At 40.6% G+C, this 21,591-nt stretch overlaps 1 protein-coding gene across 6 annotated transcripts in view; it reads left to right on the top strand.

Moving 5' to 3' along the window:
• Positions 1-21,591, top strand: part of ptprt (protein tyrosine phosphatase receptor type T) — a 1,418,554-nt gene that overhangs the window by 1,002,002 nt on the left and 394,961 nt on the right. For all 6 annotated transcript variants that reach the window (XM_072556501.1, XM_072556497.1, XM_072556496.1 and 3 more), the window contains exon 12: positions 7,113-7,386. In XM_072556501.1, coding sequence (XP_072412602.1) covers positions 7,113-7,386 — 274 coding nt within the window. The remainder of the gene's footprint in view (positions 1-7,112; positions 7,387-21,591) is intronic.

Genomic DNA, 21,591 nt, shown 5'->3' on the forward strand with positions numbered 1-21,591 from the left:
AGAGCAGATGAATGCATGGCTGAGGAGCTGGTGTATGGGAGAAGGATTCACATTTTTGAATCATTGGAATCTCTTTTGGGGTAGAAGTGACCTGTACAAGAAGGACGGATTGCACCTAAATTGGAAGGGGACTAATATACTGGCAGGAAAATTTGCTAGAACTGCTTGGGAGGATTTAAACTGGTAAGGGGGGGGGGGGGGGGGGGGGGGGGAGGGTTGGGACCCAGGGAGATATTGAGGAAAGAGATCAATCTGAGACGGGTACAGATGTGAACAGAAGTGAGTCAAACAGTCAGAGCAGGCAGGGACAAGGTAGAACTAATAAATTAAACTGCATTTATTTCAATGCAAGGGGCCTAACAGGGAAGGCAGATGAACTCAGGGCATGGTTAGGAACATGGGACTGGGATATCATAGCAATTACAGAAACATGGCTCAGGGATGGGCATGACAGGCAGCTGAATTTTCCAGGATACAAATGCAACAGGAAGGATAGAAAGGGGGGCAAGAGAGGAGGGGGAGTGGCATTTTTGATAAGGGATAGCATTACAGCTGTGCTAAGAAAGGATATTCCGAGAAATACATCCAGGGAAGTTATTTGGGTGGAACTGAGAAATAAGAAAGGGATGATCACCTTATTGGGATTGTATTATAGACCCCCCAATAGTCAGAGGGAAATTGAGAAACAAACTTGTAAGGAGATCTCAGCTATCTGTAAGAATAATAGGATAGTTATGCTAGGAGATTTTAACTTTCCAAACATCAACTGGGACTGCCAAAGTGTTAAAGGTTTAGATGGAGAGGAATTTTTAAGTGTGTGCAAGACAATTTTCTGATTCATTATGTGGATGTATCTACTAGAGAAGGTGCAAAACATGACCTATTCTTGGGAAATAAGGCAGGGCAGGTGACTGAGGTGTCAGTGGGGGAGCACTTTGGGACCAGCGAACATAATTCTATTTGTTTTAAAATAGTGATGGAAAAGGATAGACCAGATCTAAAAGTTGAAGTTCTAAAATTGGAGAAGGGCCAATTTTGACAGTATTAGGCAAGAACTTTCGAAAGCTGATTGGAGGCAGATATTTGCAGGTAAAGGGATGGCTGGAAAATGGGAAGCCTTCAGAAATGAGATAACAAGAATCCAGAGAAAGTATATTCCTGTCAGGGTGAAAGGGAAGGCTGGTAGGTATAGGGAATGCTGGATGACTAAACAAATTGAGGGTTTGGTTAAGAAAAAGAAGGAAGCATATGTCAGGTACAGAAAGAATAGATCGAGTGAATCCTTAGAAGAGTATAAAGAAAGTAGGAGTATACTTAAGAGGGAAATCAGGAGGGCAAAACGGGGACATTAGATAGCTTTGGCAAATAGAATTAAGGAGAATCCAAAGGGGTTTTACAAATATATTAAGGACAAAAGGGTAACGAGGGAGAGAATAAGGCCCCTCAAAGATCAGCAAGGCGGCCTTTGTGTGGAGTCACAGAAAATGGGGGAGATACTAAGTGAATATTTTGCATCAGTATTTACTGTGGAAAAGGATATGGAAGATATAGACTGTAGGGAAATAGATGGTGACATCTTACAAAATGTCCAGATTACAGAGGAGGAAGTGCTGGATGTCTTGAAACAGTTAAAAGTGGATAAATCCCCAGGACCTGATCAGGTGTACCCGAGAACTCTGTGGGAAGCTAGAGACCTCTTGCCGAGTTATTTGTATCATCGATAGTCACAGGTGAGGTGTCGGAAGACTGGAGATTGGCAAACGTGATGCCACTGTTTAAGAAATGCGGTAAAGACAAACCAGGGAACTATAGACCGGTGAGCCTGACCTCGATTGTAGGCAAGTTGTTGGAGGGAATCCTGAGAGACAGGATGTACATGTATTTGGAAAGGCAAGGACTGATTCGGGATAGTCAACATGGCTTTGTGCGTGAGAAACCATGTCTCACAAACTTGATTGAGTTTTTTGAAGAAGTAACATAGAAGATTGATGAGGGCAGAGCAGTAGATGTGATCTATATGGACTTCAGTAAGGCATTCAACAAGGTTCCCCTTGGGAGACTGATTAGCAAGGTTAGATCTCATGGAATACAGGGAGAACTAGCCATTTGGACACAGAACTGGCTCAAAGGTAGAAGACAGAGGGTGGTGGTGAAGAGTTGTTTTTCAGACTGGAGGCCTGTGACAGTGGAGTGCCACAAGGATCGGTGCTGGGCCCTCTACTTTTTGTCATTTATATAACTGATTTGGATGCGAGCACAAGAGGTACAGTTAGTAAGTTTACGGATGACACCAAAATTCGAGGTGTAGTGGACAGCGAAGAGGGTTAGCTCAGATTACAACACGATCTGGACCAGATGGGCCAATGGGCTGAGAAGTGGCAGATGGAGTTTAATTCAGATAAATGCAAGGTGCTGCATTTTGGTAAAGCAAATCTTAGCAGGACTTATACACTTAATGGTAATGTCCTAAGGAGTGTTGCTGAACAAAGAGACCTTGGAGTGCGGGTTCATAGCTCCTTGAAAGTGGAGTCGCAGTTAGCTAGGATAGTGAAGAAGGAATTTGGTATGCTTTCCTTTATTGGTCAGAGTATGGAGTACAGGAGTTGGGAGGTCATGTTGCGGCTGTACTGGACATTGGTGAGGCCACTGTTGGAATATTGTGTGCAATTCTGGTCTCCTTCCTATCGAAAAGATGTTGTGAAATTTGAAAGGGTTCAGAAAAGATTTACAAGGATGTTGCCAGGGTTGGAGGATCTGAGCTACAGGGAGAGGCTGAACAGGCTGGGGCTGTTTTCCCTAGAGCGTCGGAGGCTGAGGGGTGACCTTATAGAGGTTTACAAAATTATAAGGTGCATGAATATGATAAATAGACAAAGTCTTTTCCCTGGGGTCAGGGAGTCCAGAACTAGAGAGCATAGGTTTAGGGTGAGAGGGAAAAGATATAAAAGAGACCTAAGGGGCAACTTTTTCACGCAGACAGTGGTACGTGTATGGAATGAGCTGCCAGAGGATGTGGTGGAGGCTAGTACAATTGCAACATTTAAGAGGCATTTGGATGGGTATATGAATAGGAAGGGTTTGGAGGGATATGGATCAGGCGCTGGCAGGTGGGACTAGATTGGGTTGGGATATCTGGTCGGCATGGACGGGTTGGACCCGAAGGGTCTGTTTTGATGCTATACATCTGTATGACTCTATATCTTCCCTTTTTCATCTTAAACCTATGCCTTCTAGTTTTATAAACCGCTATAAGGTCTCAGCCCATTCAGACACTCCCTCGAGCTTAAATCATATAAAAACAAGGACTGCAGATGCTCTAGCTCAAATTGTCCAATCCCAGTAACCTCCTTGCAAATCTTGTGTGCACTCTTTCCATTTTAATAACAACCTTCCTGTAGCAGAAGGACCAGAATTCTACGCAGTGCTCCAAATGTGGCCTCACCAATGTCATGTACAGCTGTAACATGACACCCCAACACTAGACTGCATAACCAATTTGAATGAAACTTAATTCTTCCAAAGTAATGTGATTTTTTAAAATGTTATCTGCATGATGTCTCAGCTTATTAAGAGGATAAGCATTAAGGTGAAAGCTAAAGTCAGAAGAATGAAAATGTTGTCACTTTCCATTTAGTGGTAGCAGTGAAAGTCTCAAATTCATGTGCTTAGAATGGTGTCAACATGGTACAAATTATACAAGTTAGCTCGAAAAACAACTCTCTAAAGAGAACATTTACAACAACATATTCTGCATAACCTATATTTTACTGATTAGATTTTGGACTAATGTCCCATTCAGAATTCTGATTCAAACTCAATTTAAATTGAATCATTTGTAATTGAATTTCATTATCTCAGGAATATTAAGCATCCATTCAATGCTTGCTCGGCATCCAATTTGTCCTCACAGTATGTCTATGATAGATTTTTTGTTAAATGAAAGCAATCTTTATTTTGACTTTTTTACCTGCGTTACATTATTAAGTAAAATCTGATTTATTTTGTTATTCAGATTTTTAGATTAAAGTTATACCTTTAAAGAAAATGATATAATATTTTCTGCAATTCCTTCTGGATGAGTAACTTAATGAAGTGTAATTGATGTTTATATTAAAGAAAATAAGGGGAATGCTTGAATTGGTCAGCTCTTGTCTCTGCCTGATCATTTTTCAATGTTTTTAAGATGAACTTGGTCTTCAGCACTGTCCAAATATAATTTATATATTGTCAGAAAAATGTAGTCATATTATTCTAAGTATGCTTCCATCATATCATTCAAAAGCAATTGTCACAGTGGGCAAAAATGCCCAAGCTATGTACAAGTTTTAAGAAAACCTTCTGAAAAGCACAAGGGATTAACGTTTGCTATCGGATGTGTTTTTTTTAAAATTCATTCACAGGATCAGGACACCACTGACTAGGCCAGCATTTATCTCCCATCCCTAATTGCCAAGAGGGCAGTTAAGATGCAAGTGCATTGCTATGGATCTGGAATCACATGTAGGCAAGACCAGTTAAGGATGGAAGCTTCCTTCCCTAAAGGGCATTAGTGAACCAAATTATTTTTCCTTTTTCCAATTTTTTTCCAATTGACAATGGTTTCGTGGACATCATTAAACATATAATTCTACATTTTTTTAATTGAATTCAAATTCCACCATGGCAGGACTTGAACTCAGGTCCCATGAACATTACCTCAGTCTCTGGATTAACAATCCAGCGACAATACATTAGAAACTGTTTCATCCCCCTAGGAAGTTGTCGCAGGTTAATTTGAAAATTTAATAAGAGAACTGAAGGATCTGTTTCCGTGCTCTCTATGACTATGACTCCCAGGCCAAAAGCTTCTTCCTTGTTCAGTGGTATGTTTGAAGACTGTGAGGGTATGTAATTGGTTGGGAGGCTGAAAATTGCGTACTGCAGTGCCTTCCCTCCTTCACCATGTTTATTTCCAGGCTGGAAATTCTGCAGTTGGCCTTCTTACCCTGCTTCAATTCATGACGACTTAAGGGCCTCATTCCACAGTATCTGGTATTAATCCAATGCCAGAAGCCTGTAGCTACTCAACATACATAACAAGTAAACCTGTGCAGGCTGCTTGCCATCTCCTTCAAAAGCACTCAGTGACTGATCAGGGGGACCTGACCTGGGGAAGGCAGGGCCTGATTAGAGCTACTCACTGTCCTTGCTGCTGACTCCTCCTACACCACCCCTATCCAATTCTACCCATGACTCTGCAAAGTCTCACCAATGCTTGCATGTCGCCTGGGTTGCACCATAATTCTGGGCCTCCAGTTATTCTTGTTCATGCAGTAGCAACCATCTCTCTACTGAGCAAAAGAGCTGCCAACTTCTTATTGCCGTGGGGTCCTTGATGGAAAGGCCTTCTGCTGAGCATTAAAATGCCTGATCAGGCCTTTGCAAAGGAGTTAACTCAAGTGTCTCACCAGCTGTGCTGCCAGTTGGCAAAACCCCCATTGGCTGCCCAAGATTCCACCTCCTGTTAAGTTTGGCTTGCAAAAGCTGTGCAGTTGATGATCTTCAAATTATCATGGAAGATTTCCATTTAAAATATTCTTCAAAAGGGCAGATGCTGCCTTTGAATGTAAAAATATCTGTCCTCTAATTCTATTTCAATTTGCTGTACATAGGAGTTAGAACGATACAATAAGCCATTTCACCCATGTTTCAATTTATTAATTTTACATTTAAGCAACTTGTCCTTAATCACATTTATATTATTTGTTAAATCAGACCTTTAACTCTGTTTCTTGATCCATTTATGCCATCTAACCTTGAATACTTTCAACCTCACTCGCCCCAAAGTGAACTTTACAACCTTGGGGATCTCGATAAAGACATTTCTCGTGCCTTTTGTTCTAAATCACTTTTATTGATTTGCATTGGAAACTTTTATCATAATTTTAATGACAGACTCTCAATTTTGATACCTGAATGACTCCATCTGCTTCCAACTATTCACTCTCATATTTTTCAAAATTTTTATATCATTGTGTCATATTACCCTATTAATCTGCATTGTTTTATCAAAATAAATCTTTTTTATAAATGCATATGCTATAGGGTGCAACCTATAATGCAAGTTTGGGGACGTGGAATCATACAGCACAGAAACAGACCCCCTCAGCCCAGCTCATCCATTCTACCCAGGAACTCTCAACTGAACTCGTCCCATTTGCCTGCATTTGGCCCATATCCTTCTAAACTTTTACTATCCATATAGCTGTCCAAGTGTCTTTTAAATGTTATAATTGTGCTCAGTTTAGAGTTGGTACAGATCAATTTCCAGGATTAGGATTATACTATTTCTAGAGTAAAGCAATGTTAGACTTCTAGAGTGTGATGGTAAGAATCTAATCATGACCCTAATCAGGAATGATAATAGTGAGGGGATTGGTGAGATGGCTACGATGTTCCTACCCCATCACAAAACAGAGCCACCCCAACCTCCATCCCACACATTATTATGACTTTTATATGAGGCATGTGTAGGACATCACATGCATGCAGCAGTTCACTTTACATGGGCAAATCAGAGTCCAATGACATCACAAGCAGTGTAGCCTTGGTTTTGGGAGACCTTCAAAGCACCAAGTCAACTGGGGGAAAAGAAACAATACTGGAAGGCAAAAGACACTACAAAACAAGGCAAGGTTTATTTCTTTAATTTTCTAAGGTTTTCTTGTGGTCAAAGATGAGCTGGTTAAAGTGCTACAAGAAATCTTTGATTTGCCACACTCTCTTTCTTCCTGCTGCTATCAGCAACCACTTGTAAACTGTCCTTCTAAACTGGAGAGATGTTATGGCAGAGAAGACTGAAAGCTAAGAAGGGGATAGAAAAATAAAAAAAAGGGATGGAATTGTGCAAGGAAATGCACAAAGGGGTCAGACGTTTAAATAGGAGCTATTGGGATTACAGGAGTTCAACTAAGCAAGGATAGAGCTAATTTAAATTAGTCCCCTGTTGGCATCAGGACTGCAGGTAGTGGGCAGGTATTAGCAACAACATGTAAATTGCAACATTATATTCAAATTAAAATTTTGCATTCTTCCAAGTATTTTAAAAGCAATTTCCTTCTGTTTTCTTACAGTGCCTATCAACTAGTCGTTAAGGAAGAACGCTTACAAAAGGCCAGGAGAGCAGCAGATATGATTGACTGTTTTCCTGTCCCAGTCAGCTACAAGAATGCTTCTGTATTTGATTCACTGCATTATACTGCTGCAGAACTGAGACCTGTGAACCTTCCTATGACTCAGCCATTTACTGTTGGAGATAACAAAACATACAATGGCTATTGGAATCCGCCATTGTCCCCACTGAAAAGCTACAGCATATACTTTCAAGCACTCAGCCAAGCTAATGGGGTAGGTACTGTTTGATACTGAAAGAGAGCTACAAAAATAGGAATACATTAGAAATGCTCATTTCATACTGCTGAACAGTTGGAATATAGATTATCATCTACAACAATTCCAATATTCAGAAAAAGTAAAATTTAAAATTTATAAGACAGCTTAAGCTCTTTTGTCATCTACTTACAAATCTCATTTTGACCATGGTACTCATATTATCTGTAAAGTTATTTTAACTGCCGACTACTGGAAAGGCAAAATGTTGCTGCAAGAATAATCCTATAAGACAATTAGTAAAATGTACATAGAGTGGAATTGAACAGAGATCATGCTCCTTCAATCATCAGCATCAATTTAAAGAAATTGACATGGTTTCTTACAGTAAGTGGGCAATTTGGAGACTAATTTTCATCTCCATTTCCTGAGCAACGTTCTGGCAGGGCTAATCGCCTGCCCATTGTAAAGCCCGGCTGATTTTTATCCAGTTCAAATCAATGAGAAGAATATCAGGAGAGTTCCAAAGCAGATAGGTGAGTCATTTCTTCCAGATTAATGCCCAGGCAGTGAAGGTAGTAATTACTGCCTTTGTCATTGAAAATAAAAGCTCTAATACACTCAAAGAAATATACATGATGAAGAGTTCAAAATTAACTGGCACCAAGAGGAATTTTCATTTCTTTTGTTCATTCATGACATCACTGTCAATGCCAGCAATTAATGCCTGTCCCTTAACTGTCCTTGATAAAGTAGTGTTGAGGCATTTTCTTGAGCTGCAGCAATTTGTGTTGTAGGTACATCCAGGATGCTACTAGATGAAGAATTTCAGCATTTTGACCATGTGAAGGAATAATGATATCAGTCCTGTTAAGGGTGGTCTTTGGCTTGGAGGGGGACATGCAGGTGATGCTGTTTCCATGCACCTGCACCATGCACCATGCACCATGTCCTAGTACTTTAAGGTGATAAAGTTTGTTTGTTTTAGAGGTGCCATTGAAAGACCCTTGACAAATTACAATGGTCTGTCTTACAGTAATTGCACATTTTGTAGCTATGGTGTGCCAGTGTGTAGGAAATGAATTTTCGATGTGGTGCAGATCATGCAGAGGTTATTTTAACACTCATGGCTTATGTTGAAATGTTAGTGGAATGGCTGTGTAATAGATGTAAACTCAAGCAAAAGCTGTAATGCAGATTAACTTAGTGCTTTTGATTGAGGACCATTCAGCTTGTCTTTTGTAGTCATATGCTGCATTCTACTTTCAGTAAAGATAAGGCTGTTCTTGGAGTCTCCTACAATAAACTTTCCATTTTACCACTACCGTTCATGAATAGATGTGACATGGCAGCAGAACTTTGATTGATCTGTTGTTTTCTGATCACTTAGCTCTGTCTTTTGCATGCTGCCTTCACTATTCAATTTACGTGTTGTCATATGCTAAGCTTCATTTTTATACGGTGCTTCTCATTGGCATGTTCTTCTATGATCAATGAATCAGAGTTGATCCCCTGACTTGATGGAAGCAGTAGACTGAAGGATATGTCAGGCTGCCAAGTTAAAGATCATGATTGAATGCAATACAATTGTTGTTGAAGACCTAAAACATGGTCATAGATGCCCAATTTTTAGCTCCAAATCTGCTTTGAATTTAATGCATTTATCATAGTAGTAACACAATGGAGCACATCCTCAGTGTGAAATTAGGACTTCCCCTGACCAAGGACTATGTGGTCATTCCTACCAATACTGTCATGGACAGATGCATTGTGAGGGTGAGGCCAAGTAGGCATTTCCTTCTGTTGGTTCCTTCATCACCTGCCAGAGGTCCAGTCTGACAGATTTTGGGACTCTACTCATTCAGTCATTACTGGAGGGACATTGAAGTCTATCCTCCCAACCCGCCCACCAACCAAAGTACATTCTGTGCCTTTGCTACCGTCAGTGTGTATTCCACGTGATGTTCAACATGGAGAGACATTGATTCATGAACTGGGTAGGGACAATAGTTATTAATCAGCAGGAGGTTTCCTTTTGACTTGATGTTATGTGACTTCACAGGCTCCAGAGTCAATTTGAGGGTGTCCAGGGCCACATCTTCCAATGTTACCCAATTCTCTAATGGGTCTGTCCAGTTGGAACGAAACAATCTGGGCCATTGGCTGAAATATTTGTAATTGTGTATGTATGACAATGTCAGGCTGTTTCTTGCCTATTCTTTGAGACTGCTTTCCCAGCATTGGTGTTAAGATGTTAATAAAGAAGACTTTGCCAGAATGACCATTCTTGCCATGCCTTTACCATAGCTGGAGTCTCAGTTAATTTTTTTTGTTGAACAGGTGGGCTAGATCATTTTGGAGGGCAGTGAAGAGTCAGCTGCATTTCAGTGGGTTTGGATCCGTATAGAGTAAGGACAGATTTTCTTCCTTAAAGGCACTCATTAATTGACAGTGTTTTTCAGGCAATTGGGTAGATGGATGGTAATATTACCATTGTGATGACCCCCAGTAATGGCCGCCATCGCTAATATTAACTTGAGGATAATTTTATCTTGATTTGACTGAGTTTAAATTCTGAAGCTCCCTGGTAGGATATCTCCATAATTAGTCCAGGCATTGAGATTAATAGTCCCACAACACTTAAGGTTAAGATGTTCTGGCCTCTTACTGGAGATGCATATCTGGAAGCTGTACAAGTCCCACTGCGCTGGCCACCAAAAGAAATACACAGAAATACCCAATAAGCAATCCCACAACTCCCCAAGATCCTTTGCAAAAATCACTAACTCTGAGCTAGAATTGGAGACCTCAAGCTGTTTTGTGGGCTTACCTGGATAATAATTCAGAAAATGTTAGCCAGAAGACACTCAGCCTAACTTTTGAGTAATTATTCAACTAAAACCTCACTCACTCTGACTGATTACACCTCAGTCCTTTAACTACTTTTACCACCCTTCCCCCACCCCCAACCCCTCCCCATCCCTCTCACCCAGCCGAGATCTGACTAATCTCCACCACCTGACCCACTGCCCTAGCCAATTGTATTACAGCACTGACTGCATTATCAGCAGACAAACCCCCCCCCCACACACACACACACACACACACACACAACCCTGGTGCCATCTGACTAGCCCCCACTATCCAAATCCTCCTTCCAAACTAACCCAAGGAGTTGAGATGAGACAACCCCACATGACGCAGCCCATGTACCTCTGACTCACTCACCCATCCTACCCACCTGCCACTCTAACCACTTACTCACTTACTTTACCCATCTAGCCACACTACCATGCTGCTTATTTATTTCTTCATCCATGTGCCCATTTGCAAACATTCACACTGGACATATAAGGTGCTGCTCAAAAGGAGGGGGAGGGGTGGCTTGTCACCTCCCTTCACCCTGACTCTCCAGTGCTGCAGTGAAGTTCTTCATGGAACTGTACATTTCTGAGAAAGCCAGTCTTGGAATTGAGGAGCTGGGACTGGGTGCAGGAAGGTCTAAGAGTAAAGCATCGCATCCCAAAGTGATTTCTACATCACAAAAGATCTAAGCCAGTCACCAGGTGGAAATTACACCAAAGGGAAGTTCATCAGAAGGATTAAGTCAATTCTTTCACCTTTGCCATTTTATCCCTTGTGATGTTTTGTGTACCATTAACTTGTTCCTGAGATTAATGCACTCAGCAAGGCAACAACTTGTAATTGATATGCAAATATGCCTGAAATTGATGAATTGTTACAGTCCTGTTTGCTGCAACAAATTGTGTGTTTGTTTTAATGCCCATCCGAGAAAACTAAAAGGCTTGTTTGGTTGTCTTTTAGTATTTGAAAGTAAAAGTTGCACATTTCTCGCTTGGCAGAAGCACAGGTTTGACAATCAGGACTGTTGTGTTGTTGTCCACTCTCCAGCCTCTGCTCACTTCAAGCTGGCTTTCCATTATAAATATAAATTCTGTGAATTTATGCCCTAGTTTCAATATTTATCAACCGTAGGTTAAGTGATGATTGCCAGCCAGCTACAGACAATTTCTGCTACTATGACAACAGTGTAGGGTGCAGAATCCATTCTTTGATTTACTTCCAGGAATGCTACTCATCTGCTGTTCATTCAATATCCTCATCTATTGCAGTTAATACCATGAGAAACGAATAAGATAGCCTAAACTCCAGGCCTAAATTCCTGATATTCTGTCCTGTTTCACAAACTTTGGCTGAGACTTTGAAGTTGTAAGCATTATACCAATGTTTCTAAATCCCAGCATTTTTAATTTTCACATAGGATATGAAGAATATTGACAAATCTGCACTTCTTCCCCCTCTCTAGCTACTAAGTGAGTTTGATGGTGTGTCAGGGCGTGTGATTGGGATTGGGAGAGCGAAAACTTGCAAATTGAGTCTTTTTGCAGTTAAAAAAATAATGTACTAATTTACTGTGTCATAGTGTTACAAGTTCTGAAAAATATCTGAGTTGACCTAAGGACACAATTCTTGGATTGATTTATTTTCCTGATATTTGCCCAAACTGAAAGAAGCAGGTAGCAAGACATCTTAAATGAATTAAACCAGGTTTGAGGCCAGTTCTGCAGCACAGCAAAGATCATGGCAATAAAACAAAGTTTATCAAGAAACATTAGCAATGTTTTCCTTACAAAAGTATGAGGGTGTGTCTTAAGCTATTTGCCAACAAAAGTCAAATTTGTTGGGTTTTCTTTTAATTCCTAGGATTTTCACTTGTATTTTCCATGCTTGAGCCAGTTTACTCTTTTGTTTAACAGGATATTCTTTTAGACCTTGCATTTCATTTTGCCAGCATCACAAGCCTCTACATTATTTTCTCCTGTCTCTGAGTGCAGTGTTTAATGTGAATAAGCACTGTACAAAATACCTATAATCACAATACGTTCTGCTTTAACTTTTACTTTCCAAAGGTGTTCTTTAACTATTTGTCACATCTATTAATATGTTTACCTATTAATTTTTTTGTTATTGAACTGTTGTCACTTCTATTTTAGGAATGCATTTCTCTCCTACTGTTTTTCAATCTTTGGTGCTCCTTTTGTCATATCCATAGTTCAACAGTATCTAGATTTTGTCAGCAGTGAAACTAAGCAGGCTTCACAGCGAGAACAATCAAGTTCCATGTGTGCCTCAGTAATGGAAAACAAGAAGAATACTTCCAGAGCATGGGAGAGAGGTGATGGATGATGGGCAGAAGTATATAACAGAAAATATAACTTCAATTGCCTGCTTTATATTCTGCCTGGTCCTCTTTCCCCAATGACTTGAATGGAAAAGAAAATTGCTCCAAGTATAATACAGTCAGTCCACGCAATACTGCTCATTGTACCTCCAGTCCTAGTTGACTTTCACTTTCAAAAGATTTGAGAGATTTTGGAGATAAGTCAATACATTTACCTGACTCTGAAAGATTATAGGGGTTAAAGGGAGTATTGGGGTTTGAGAAACTGAGACCAAGATCATTGGCTGGGGCTGGGAATGCAATGTGGATGTTACACTTGAAACATGTCATCAGCATAAGCTTGGCAGATTTTAACCATCAGGTATCATGATAATATGATCAGTGGGTAGCTAATTGTGTTAACCTTGGCTGCCCACCCATTTTGTCACATAATTTTGGACAGGTGACATGCAGCATATTTAATTGATAATATATCTCTTAAGGGAATGTAGCATCCATTAAACCTGCTGTGCTTTTCCAGCGCCACACTTTTCGACTTTGATATCCAGCATCTGCAGACCTCACTTTCTCTCAGTCTGTGTAGGAAGATGTAAAGTCACCTTAGATGACAAGCACAGATGCTTCTTCTTTCTCCATCTCTTATGTTGCATCTGATCTAAATTCCCTTCCTCTCTCAGCAGGAAGTGCAATACAGCCAGGACAACACATTCCTTATCACAAATCACAAAGCCATATTGAAGCACTTCCTGTCTCACTCCTAACACACATTTACTTGGTACTGAGAGAGAACACTGAGTTAGGTGGATTGGCCATGCCAAATTACCAATTACCCATAGTGTTTAGTGATGTTTAGGTTAGGAGCATTAGCCATGGGAAATGCAGAATTCCAGGGATAGAATAGCGGGATGGGTTTGGGTGGGATGCTCTTCAGAGGGTTGGTGTGGACTTGATGGGTTGAATGGCCTGTTTTCACAGTGTGGGGATTCCATAACATTTCATGTCCAGTGACCCTTACTCAAAACAGTTCTGAAAAAGGGTCACTGGAGCCGAAATATTAACTCTCGTTCATTTCCACAGATGATGCCAAACCTGCTGAGTTTTTCCAGCAATTTCTGTCCCTGTTTCTGATTTCCAGCATCTGCAGTTCTTTTTTTTTATAATTGGTCTTTGCCGCCTTCACTTCTTCAATCAATGACACTCTCTACCCTCCTGTTGAATATTGTAGAATCAATGCCTGATTTCCAAACACCATCCCTTAATACACACTCATTTCACCCCAATCCTCCTATTTTACTGCTTGGTCCCCTGCTTACATGGAACATGCAGATGGCCCACATATTTGCCTCCTTTATAGCCACTCAGAACCATCTTCTTTTACTTCTGCTGGAGAGTGCAGTACAGAAGATAAGAGAACAACAAGGGTGAAACATGTTGTATCCATCTTCAGCCTGAAATACTGAGTGCATAATTTACCTGACCTTCACCTAAAATCTAATCTTCAACTAATTCGATTCACTCTGCAATTTCCAGAAATTTGAGAAAATGCTGGATATTGCCAAGGCCCTGGCAAGAAGGCTGAAGACTTGTGCTGTAGAATTATCTGCAGCCCTCGGCACACTCTCAGTAGAATCATAGAATCTCTTTAGTGCAGCATGAGGCCATTCAGCCCATTGAGTTTGCACAAAAAAGGCTCCCACCCAGACCCAGCTCCATCAGCCTGCCCCCATAACCCGACAGTTATCATGGCCAGTCCACCTAATCTGCATATCTTTGGACTGTGTGAGGAAACAGAAGCACCCATAGATACTGAGGAGAATGTGTAAACTCCACGCAGTTACCCAAGGCTGGAATCGAACCTGGGTCCCTGATGCTGTGAGGCAGCAGTGCTAACCACTGAGCCACCCATGCATGCGATGTGAAAATATGACCAGGTATGTCACAAAATCTCAGACAAATCCAACCCAATCAATCAATCAATCACCACCCTATTACTCAACTGTTTATCAACAGCAGAGTGATAAAAGGGAGCATTGACAATGTTAAATAGTAGTATCTATTCACTGGTGCATGACTTGAGTTCTGCTAGGGATCCACAGCTGCTGACCTCATTTCAGACTTTCTCTGAGCATGGACAAAGAGCTGAATTCCAGAAGGGAAGTTAGGGTCATTGCTCCTGTCAACAAGGCATCACTTGACTGAGTATGACACAGGGGACCCCCATAAAAGTGCAGGTCAATGGGGGTCAAGGGAAGTCTCTCTGCAGTTGGAATCATACGTGGCACAAAGAAGGAGGGTGTTGTTGCTAAAGGCCACCTGTCTCAGTTCCAGGATATCTTTACAGGAGTTCCTCAGGGTGATGCCCTAGGCCCAACTATACACTTATCATTGATCTTCCCTGCATCATTAGGTCAGAAGTGGGGATGTTTAATGATTTCACAATATTCAGCAATTTTCACAACTCCTCAGATACTGAAGTAGCCCTTATTGATATTCAGCAAGACCAGGACAACGTCCAGGGTTGGACTGATGTCTGACTATCTTGCAACTTAAGTGCTAGGCAAAGACCACCTTCAGTAAAACAGAACCTAACCATCTTCCCATGAGACTGAATGGTGCTATCAGACTTGGAACAATATCGCCATTTTATTCACTATCACTGGTTTAAAATCCTGGAATTCCATTCCTAACAGCTCTGATCTGTACCTACACCCCAAGGACTACAGCAATCCAAGAAGGTGCTCTGTTTACCACATTTTTAATGGTATTATGGGATGGGCAATGGATTCTGGCCTCACTAGTGACACCCATCTCTCATGATGAATAAGAAACAAGTAAGAGAGGGGAACCATTTCTCATTGTGGTTTTCACCCAGGAGGACTTGGAGACTTGGGAAATAAGTGGAACAGGAAGAAAATCATTGGAAATAGCAAAGCTGACCAATTCTTTACGTAAGATGAGTGCTTATCACTGATGCCTTCACATACCACACACTGCTGCAGTCAGTTTGAACACTCCAGTCAGTATGATTGATCGGGTCTTGTGGTGCAGTGGTTGTGTCCCTACCTCAGGATTAAAAGTGACCAGCTGTTCTTTTCCAGCGCCATCCTTTTGACGCTGACTGTCCAGCATTTGCAGCCCTCACTTTTTCTCTGTCCCTACCTCAGACCAGGAGGATTGAATTCAAGGCCCACTTGCCACAGGGATGTGCGACAGCACCTCTGAACGGGTTGATGAGGTGATCAAGTCATTCATGATTGATTTCTCCAGTCTCTCATTGGCATCGTTCCCCCTCTTACTGTCCTCTTTACTCTATATCCTCATCATCAGCAAGCACCTCCTAAAGAAACTGATGTACAGAACATACTGAGGACGCAGAATGTCATGTGCTCCATTCATTCCAAGCACTTGGGCATACCAAGTGGAACTGATACAGAATTTGAGGGGCCCATATTCTTTGAGACATTGTGGCATGAGAGATGATGCAGATTACAGAGACTTTTCAAAAGACGACTCTCCAGAGAGCAAAACCCTCTCCTATTTCTGCTGGCAAGAATATATACATGTTGCTGATACTTCTTGAAGAAAAGAGAAACATTGAGATAGAATAGCCAGACCATGTCTGGAAATACTTCATGTCCCACTCTTGTGACATTTGGCTGTTACACCAGCGACTAGATAGATGTCCAGTTGCCATCCAGACGCCAAACTCCAAAGCCTGGAATACCTTGCAGAGAATGTTGTACCAAATGGACAAAGTTAAAAATCACACAACACCAGGTAATAGTCCAATAGGTTTATTGGGAGGTACTAGCTTTCAGAGCACTGCTCCTTCATCAGGTATGTGTGGGCATGTCATCAGTGGGGCAGGATCATAAGGTACAGAATATATAGCAAAAGATCACAGTGTCATGCAACTGATACAATATATTGAAGAAACCTTGGTTGCTGTTAAGTCATTCATCTTTTAGAATGGGTAGCAGATTTAGGTTCATTAATATGTGAATCTCAGAACTTCCTTTAAGTTACATTCTTGAGATAACTTAAGGTTTTATTTTTAAAAAATGACATCCCAGCTCAGACAATGTATTAAAGATATAAGGTTAGAGTCTGTCTGTATCCCAAACTTGAGTCAGACTGGCTCTATTTCCAAAGTAGGAATTTATAAAATGTTATATGGATTGACTGCCTGCAGGTTGTGGGCTTTTTGAGAACATAGAACATTGAAAAATAATACATATCTGCAAATACAATTCTGCAAATGCAAATTCACCACACAAACTTGCGTGTGTGTGTACGCATGTGAGGGAGAGTGAAAATATGTGAGTGTGTACGTCTGAGCTTGTGAGTTTGTGCATGTGAGAGTGAGTGCGCATGACATAATGTGCGTGTGTGCATGTGTGTGTGCTTGGTAGAGTGTGTGCATGAGTGTGACAGTGTATAAGTCTGTAAAAGGGTGTATGCGTGGGTGTGAGTGTGGGAGTGAATGTGTGTGTGTCTGAGAGAGAGCGTGTATGAGAGAGGGCGTATGTGTATGTGTGTGAGGGAGAGAGAGTGTATAGTATAGTGGGATCACCTGTTGTGACATAAACTGAAGGTCCCAGTTGAGGCCATCTTTATGGGTACCAAACTTGGCTATCACCCTCTGCTTGACCACGCTGCGTTTTTGCATATGCCGAAGTCCACCTTGGCGGATGATCTTTTGCAATAAATTCTGTGTCTTATGATCCTGTCCCACTAGTTACCTGATGAAGGAGCAGCGCTCTGAAAGCTAGTGCTTCCAACTAAACATGTTGGACTATAACCTGGTGTTGTGTGATTTTTAACTTTGTTCACCCCAGTCCAAAACCGGCACCTCCATATTATGGGTCCCAAATGGAGAGTTGGGTACACCAGGTTTTGTTTTTCAAATTCATATTGGCACTTAAAACACCAGAATACACAAATGCAGTTGTAACATTGCACAATCTCATCCTTATCAATGCATTAAACTTCACAATTCTAGTATGAGTGCTGTGTGTGGAATTTCACACTTTTGATACTAATATTTGCTTTGATGTCTACATTCCAGATGTGCCATCAATAAATCATAGTACATGAAAGATGCATTAAGATGACAACAAAATAGCAACGTGGAGCCAATAAAATGCACTGAGCCCTTCTCAATATCTTCCAGTCATCCTGTTAACATTGCTGCCCTTAATTCTTCCTGGCATTTTGTTACAATGGTTGTAATTCACTTTAAAATGTTCCACAAAAAAAACAAATTAATATATTTCAGACTAACACAGTTGAGGCTGAGCAACTTTGACAAATTCTACCACCCTCCTTATCTGAGTAAAAGACCCTGCTTTAGGCATGCATTTAGTATTTATTTCGTACTCAGCAGAAATCTCCTGAACTCATTTTGTGCAGGTCTCACAGATAGCCACAGACATTTAGGTATTTAAGTTGTATAAGTTCTTGTTCAAATAAATCACAATGGCAGAAACGTTCAAGGCAACATTCGCCTCCAATCAGTGAGAGAGATTTAAAGGATTGGTTTTAATGTTCAGCCAGACTTAGCATATCAGCTGAATTGTTGAGCAATTAAATCATCATTTACAAATTGTACAATCTGCCTTCAAGACAATTCTGTGGCCCTCTTTCTTTCACACTAAACTGTTACATATTACATGCTGCTTTTATTTTCTATCTACCTCCTCCAGCAGTAGTCCCCTGTAACCCAGCAGTACAGCAGGATGGAGAGGGCTACTAAAATGTGAAAAATTCTCCAGAGCATATTGCCGTGAGCATCAGATCTCTGAGCCACCTTTTACTTTAAGAATCTGATGTGATGATGAAGAAAATCTGGAAAAACTTAGCAGATCAGACAGCATCAATGGCGAGAAACAGAGTTAATGTGTGAAATTTTATAGAGGTCTGAATGACTGTGGCGGGAAATCAGGGAGAATTAGGTGAAAAGTCTAATGAGGCCTTTCTCAATGTCAGGAAAAACTAGCTGCATTTTCTAACCAAGATCTGGATTTTGAGACAAGATTTTAAGGGAATTTACTGCTTGTCAAATGTATTAACTGGAAAACCCACCTCATTATTATGCAGCTTCCTATCCTACAGCTCAACACTCAGAATTCTGAACAAAAGAGTTAGTGCAGATAACTGGTGACTCCAGCTCACTGCTTGCTCCTCCAGATCTCCATCTTAGACACACAGCGCCACCTTCTCAGCATACGGTCCATGGATACAGACTGCACGCGCCCATTTACATGGACTTTCACATCAACCACTTGCCAGCTTCTCCACATCATCAGGGTTCAACTGTGATCTACTTCCACTACATTATGCACTTTCAAAGGTGCACCTGAGGGTGTACTAGTAACGTCATGCATTATTGCAATCTTTGCAATGCTGCTGCACGGACACTTTGAGCACAGGGACAGACACCCCAGATAATGGAATGGACAAGGCTGGAATTCAGAACTGAACATTTGCTCTCTTCACGCTCACTCACTCTGGACTTACCCACCTTTGTCCTGCCTTTTTGCACTTCAGCTGGAGATACCAGGCTCAACATAGTTCTGGAAAAGCCCAGCAGGTCTGGCAGCATCTGTGGAGTTAATGTTTCGGGTCGAGTGACCCTTCTTCAGAACGACCTGAAATGTTAACTTTGATTTCTCTCCACAGATGCTGCCAGACCTGCTGAGCTTTTCTAGCAATTTCTATTTTTGACCTTCATGATGCAATCAGAAGGCTTTAATCTGACAAGATTTTATGCTTCATTTGGACATAGCACTGAGCTCTTCATTATGCCCATTAGCATTCTTTTCAATTATTGCATCATGAAATATTTTGTTATTTAAATACTCCATGCCCTGCATGCTATCACAGAAGTTTTCTTCTTCCTGCCCCTCACACCTTCAATTGGCTTTGCTTGGTGAATTAAAATCTTAAACTGCACTTCCACAAGGTCAATTGAAACATGAAACAATGTTATAAAACATGATGCATGTTGCTGAGTATGGTGTTTTAACAAATCCTGAGCCACTGCTGCAAAATAAAGTAAACATGAAAGAGAAATTGAATTTACAATCATGTGCATTGAAGCTAACAAAATTATTTTTTGCCTTTCTTGCCACTTGGTGTTACCGCATGTCATTGACAGCAGCTTATTTATTCCTGCATCGAATGTAGGTAGTAGATCGTAACTTAATTTTGTAGCAATGTACATAAAGCGTCTAAAAGAGAGCTTATTATGGACCTGGCCTTTCAATTCAATAGTGCTGATTTGTTCAGTGCAATTCAGCCAATGTTGGGATAAGTGGTGCAAAAGATTGCCTACTTTTAAACACAATTTGAATTCTGAGCAATTTTAATTTAGCACAGCATGTGTTTCTGAGATTCTTTCCACTATGTTCAAAAGTGTTTTTGCTCAAAAACAACAGTACCCATAAAACAGTCCATACTGCAAGGTAAATTAATCACCACTGAGAATTCTCCATAATTATACTCATTTGCAGGTCTTCAAGGCAAATTTAAATTTTAAACTGGTTCTTTTCAGTGCAACAACGCTATATTTTGAAGAGTTAGCATCTACATTACTATGAAGCTGATTGATGTATAGCTATATAACTAGAAAATAGGTTTGAATTCTTTTTAAAAACAGGTTACTCACAGATGCTGAATTGACTATTTGTGATTAAACACATTTACTTACTTACCACTATTAAATATATCAAGGGCTATTATGAATAATATTTTATAATCTTTTTTAAAACTACAGAACAACCTCGATCATCCAAAAGAGGTGGGCAGGGAGTATTTTGTTTGGATAATTGATTGTTTGGATAACGGATAATGTCTTTTACAGGACCTTTAGATCTTGTTCGGATAATCCAAAATTCGGATAATTGACTTTCGGATAACCGAGGTTGTTCTGTCACAGAACACTGTCTGGTTCATGGCCGATTTTGCAGTTGATAATGTGCAAATGTGTTTGAACAGAAAGTCGAGGGAATAAAAAATAACATAACAAGCATAGTTTTGGTGTGTATTTTGTGCCCTTTGTGAGAATTGAGCCCAAAATGAAAGTGCTATACCATTGTCTTACTAAGTGATCTCTATTGATGAAACTATTTGGACAGTTTCAGGCAAAGAAGCAGATAGCAATTACTAGAAAGAAAATCTGATATCAGAAATGCAGGGGAATAGTGGAGCTTAAAGGCAGATGGTTGAAGATGGCAGTGAAGTATGAATATTTAGATTGAAATCTGTGAATATGCAGAATGATAAAGAACTAGGTATGAATTACAAACTGTTACCTTAATGAGGTGAAAGCACACCAAATCCAACTAAAACATAAGTGACATACAACTGCCATTTAAAAAGTAAATGGATCTTCCTTAGCATGACTCAAGTGAATGTGGATGATATGACACCCTATATTAGAGTCACAGAGTCATAGAGATGTACACATGGAAACAGACCCTTCAGTCCATCTCGTCCATGCCAACCAGATATCCCAACCCAATCTAGTCCTACCTGCCAGCACCCAACCCATATCCATCCAAACCCTTCCTATTCATATAGCCATTCAGATGCCTTTTAAATGTTGCAATTGTACCAGCCTCCACCACTTCCTCTGGCAGCTCATTCCATACACGTACCATCCTCTGCATGAAAAAATTGCCCCTTAGTCTCTTTTATATCTTTCCCCTCTCACCTTAAACCTATGCCCTCTAGTTCTGGACTCCCCAACCCCAGGCAAATGACTTTGTCTATTTCTCCTATCCATTCCCCTCATGGTTTTATAAACCTCTGTAAGGTCAATCCTTAGCCTCCGATGCTCCAGGGAAAACAGCCCCAGACTATTCAACTTCTCCCTATAGCTCAAATCCTCCAACCGTGGCAATATCCTTGTAAATCGGCAATATCCTTGTAAATCTTTTCTGAATGCTTCCAAGTTTCACAACAGTTTTCCAATAGGAAGGAGACCAGAAATGCACTCAATATTCCAACAGTGTCCT

The sequence above is a fragment of the Chiloscyllium punctatum genome, chromosome 37 (assembly GCF_047496795.1).
Source record: "Chiloscyllium punctatum isolate Juve2018m chromosome 37, sChiPun1.3, whole genome shotgun sequence".
Taxonomy (NCBI): domain Eukaryota; kingdom Metazoa; phylum Chordata; class Chondrichthyes; order Orectolobiformes; family Hemiscylliidae; genus Chiloscyllium; species Chiloscyllium punctatum.